At 44.5% G+C, this 4,478-nt stretch overlaps 1 protein-coding gene across 1 annotated transcript; it reads left to right on the forward strand.

Annotated features, from left to right (window-relative positions):
• Positions 1-605: 605 nt before the first annotated feature.
• Positions 606-3,211, forward strand: LOC110518908 (beta-1,3-galactosyltransferase 1-like). Its single transcript, XM_036981623.1, has 2 exons — positions 606-1,580; positions 1,858-3,211. Exons 1-2 carry the CDS (start codon positions 1,498-1,500, stop codon positions 2,909-2,911), a joined length of 1,137 nt encoding a protein of 378 aa, XP_036837518.1. The 5' UTR covers positions 606-1,497; the 3' UTR covers positions 2,912-3,211.
• Positions 3,212-4,478: the final 1,267 nt, after the last annotated feature.

The raw sequence follows: 4,478 nt of genomic DNA on the forward strand, positions 1-4,478 counted from the left end.
GTTGCAAATGAGAACTTGTTCTCAACTGGCCTACCTGGTTAAATAAAGGTGATCTGGCCTCCCTGGTTAAATAAAGGTGATCTGGCCTACCTGGTTAAATAAAGGTGATCTGGCCTACCTGGTTAAATAAAGGTGATCTGGTCTACCTGGTTAAATAAAGGTGATCTGGTCTACCTGGTTAAATAAAGGTGATCTGGTCTACCTGGTTAAATAAAGGTGATCTGGTCTCCCTGGTTAAATAAAGGTGATCTGGTCTACCTGGTTAAATAAAGGTGATCTGGTCTACCTGGTTAAATAAAGGTGATCTGGTCTATCTGGTTAAATAAAGGTGATCTGGTCTACCTGGTTAAATAAAGGTGATCTGGTCTACCTGGTTAAATAAAGGTGATCTGGTCTACCTGGTTAAATAAAGGTAATCTGGTCTACCTGGTTAAATAAAGGTGATCTGGTCTACCTGGTTAAATAAAGGTGATCTGGTCTACCTGGTTAAATAAAGGTGAAATAAAACAAGTAATACAAATATATATATATATATATATATATATATAGTCTCTGGTAAAAAATAGTGTCCTATATAGTTTATATAATTTTTACTAGCATTAAATGTCAGGAATTGTGAAAAACTGAGTTTAAAATGTTTTTGGCTAAGGTGTATGTAAACGGTACATTTGAGCAGCGTACAGGACAAACAAACTGGTTCAACGTTGGTTTAGTGGAAAAAATATTAAAACGACTACAGGCAATGTATTGGAAGACTTCTAACAGATTTTGTTCTTAAAATAGCAGAAAAGTAAGATTGCTAATATTTCTGAAATCATAATATGTACGTCTTCATGACAGAAGTTAAAAGATATTATATCCCAGAACCCTTCTGTGATCTCTTTCTCTCTCTCAGACACACACAGGTGATATATAGGTGGTTGTAAATGTTGACATTGACAGTGATAAGTACTATTGTTGATATTTGGTTCAAGGTCTTAAAAGTCAGACTTATTTTCTGTTTGTAACACTTCATGACACATCACTGACAGAAGGAAAACGGTTGCCATGAGAGTGATGCCAACAACACAGGAAACCACAGAGAAAGCAGCTGTGCTACTGACATGCTGAGACCCATGAAGTCAGACAGCGGCCCTCCCACCGATGCTCCACCCACTGCTAATCAACCGTCAGAGACGGAAGAGAAAGTGATAAATCTCACTGGCTCTTTTTCCTGGTTCATTTGAAGTCAACGAAATAAGCAGAACAGACCCAGCTACTATCGCAATTGGTGTTTATGGGAGAACTACCCCTTAAGCAGAGCCAGGAACGGTGACTAACGTAAATGGACAACGGTAAACAGCGTCATAATTTACCTGAAACGTAATAAAGCCCATTTTTTTTAAAAACATAGTCGTTGACATTCAGAGAGCTGACATTCTGAGCCTCAGATTGTTAGAGTAACTTATCTCTGTCAGACTTCTATACACCCTCTTTGATACAATCTTACCCAAATGCATGATGGGGGTCTGCCACAACTTCTGGACCCAGCGCCCCCCACCTGACGCCCATGATGCCCAGCCCCTCATCTCTAAACAATGGTGAGCCACAGAGGGAGAGGGGTGGGGGGGGGGGGGAGTTCTCTTCTAAACATCGAACATTCAAATAAATTCTAGTGCATGATGTTGATTGATTGTATATAGTACGATGAAGTGAACATAGTTCATATGTAAAAACAAAAACCATCTTATCTTACTAACTATAAAATATATTAACTTCCATTGTGAATTTAAACCAACGTAAGGAGTAATGAATCAATTAGAGAAACTGTGGTCAGACACTGACAGTAGATGTATTTTTCTCAACCTTGTGTTTCAGCAGTACTGATGATGGCCAGAAGGGGGAGGACAAAACACAGCTCAAAAAGAGACGCTGGTGTCGCAACAGCTGCCTTTGCCTGTTTCTGTTCCTGGTCGTGATGATGATTGTGGTCATCCTGGCAGTTGACCTCAAAGAAAGGATCTCACCTTCAACAACCAAGCCAGCAGCAAACATGTCAGTTGCGATTCTGGCCGCTCCTCCCCCGTACGTGTCCCGAGGACCGTACCATGTACAATACCCACATGAGTACTCCTTCATCCTGGATGAGCCAGAGAAATGCCGGGAGCAGAACCCCTTCCTGGTTCTGATGGTGCCAGTGGCGCCCTATAACAGGGAGGCCCGTGAGGCCGTCCGCAGGACTTGGGGCAGTGAGAGGCAGGTACTGGGCAGAGAGGTCCGTCTGTTCTTCCTGCTGGGACTGCCCAGTGGAGAGGAGACAGAGCAGCTCCAGGAGAAGGTGCTGCAGGAGAGCAAAGAGCACCAGGATCTGCTGCAGAGCGACTTCATAGACAGCTACAAAAACCTGACCATCAAGACCATGGTGATGATGGAGTGGCTGAGCTCTCGCTGCCCCAACGCCTCCTACGCCATGAAGATCGACTCAGACATGTTCCTCAACGTGAACACCTTGGTCAACATGCTGCTTCACGCTCCAACGCAGAACTACCAGACTGGACTAGTGGCTCAATGGGCCGCTGTTCTAAGAGACCATAACTCCAAATGGTACCTTCCAAAGGAGGTGTTTCCTGAACCGGTATACCCACCTTATGCTCTGGGCTTGGGCTATGTCTTCACCTTAGACCTCCCCAGGAAGCTGGTGGAGGCGTCCAGGCATGTTAAAGCCGTCTACATAGAGGATGTGTATCTGGGACTGTGTATGAGACACCTGGGCATCCGGCCTACTGACCCCCCCAGTGGAAACCTCTTCCAGGTTTTCCCTGTGGCTTATGACCGCTGCACCTACTCACGGCTGATAGCCACCACCACCCACAGTATCACTCACCAGGTCAACGCATGGACAGACCTACACAAACCTGGTCCTCCCTGCTGATCTCATACAGTAACAGACTGACTGATGTACCAATCACTTCCTCGTTGTTTGTTCATACACTAACTAACTAACAAACAAAAAACAATGATGGCAACACCTCCAGGGGATGGGAAAAGGATATACTGTGCATTTGGAAAGTATTCAGACCCCTTGACTTTTTACACATTTTGTTATGTTACAGACTTATTCTAAAATGGATTAAATGAATTTAAAAAACCTCAGTAGCCTCACACAATACCCCATAATGACATCACAATACCCCATCATGACATCACAATACCCCATAATGACAAAGCAAAAACAGCATTTTTGAAATGTTGGCAAATTTACAAAATTGCTATGAGACTCAAAATTGAGCTCAGGTGCATCTTGTTTCCATTGATCATCCTTGAGATGTTTTTACAACTTGATTGGAGTTCCCCTGTGGTAAATTAAATTGATTGGACATGATTTGGAAAGGCACACACCTGACAGTGCATGTCAGAGCAAAAACCAAGCCATGAGGTCAAATTGTCCGAGCTCAGAGACAGGATTGTATCGAGGCACAGATCAGGGGAAGGGTACCAAAACACTTCTGCAGAATTGAAGGTCCCCAAGAACACAGAGTCCTCCTTCATTCTTAAATAGAAGAAGTTTGGAACCACCAAGACTCTTCCTAGAGCTGGCCGCCAAGCCAAACTGAGCAATCGGTGGAGAAGGTCCTTGGTCAGGGAGGTGACCAAGAACGCGATGGTCATTCTGACAGAGCTCTAGAGTTCCTCTGTGGAATGACAATGATCTCTGCAGCACTCCACCAATCAGGCCTTTATGGTATGCTGTGGGGAAGTTTTTTCAATGCCAGTGACTGGGAGACTGGTCATGATTGAGGCAAAGATGAACGGAGCAAAGTACAGAGAGATCATTGATGAAAACCTGCTCCAGAGCACTCAGGCCCTCAGACTGGGCTTACGGTTCACCTTCCAACAGGACAACGACCCTAAGCACCCAGCCAAGACAATGCAGGAGGGGCTTCGGGACAAGTCTCTGAATGTCCTTGACTGGCCCAGCCAGAGCCCAGACTTGAACCCAATCAAACATTTCTTGATAGATCAAAAAATTGCTGTGCAGCAACGCTCCCCATCCAACCTGACAGAGCTTGAGAGGCTCTGTAGAGAAGAATAAGAGAAACTCCCCAAATACAGGTGTGCCAAGCTTGTTGCGTCATACCCAAGAAGACTCAAGGCTGTAATCACTGCCAACGGTGCATCAACAAAGTACAGAGTTAAGGGTCTGAACACATTCCAAAGGCACTGTAAACCTTGGTGAAGAACATTAACACCCTGAATGACCAGGTTCTTCACGCTACGTCCTTTGGGAGAATGTTGTTTTTCTCTGAACCGAGGCAGACACCTTGCTACACCGGTTTTTGATTCCTAAGGCTTTTTTTTAAACAAAGACTGAGAGCAGCAGTTATCTGTCTAACGTGGACATGGTGATGGACTGGACAGGACTAAGAAATGGATGCAATGGGTTGGGTCTGTCTGTGGTGAATGTGTGTACTACACTGAAGCAGCAGAAACCCAGAACA

This window comes from Oncorhynchus mykiss, chromosome 6, assembly GCF_013265735.2.
Source record: "Oncorhynchus mykiss isolate Arlee chromosome 6, USDA_OmykA_1.1, whole genome shotgun sequence".
Lineage (NCBI taxonomy): Eukaryota > Metazoa > Chordata > Actinopteri > Salmoniformes > Salmonidae > Oncorhynchus > Oncorhynchus mykiss.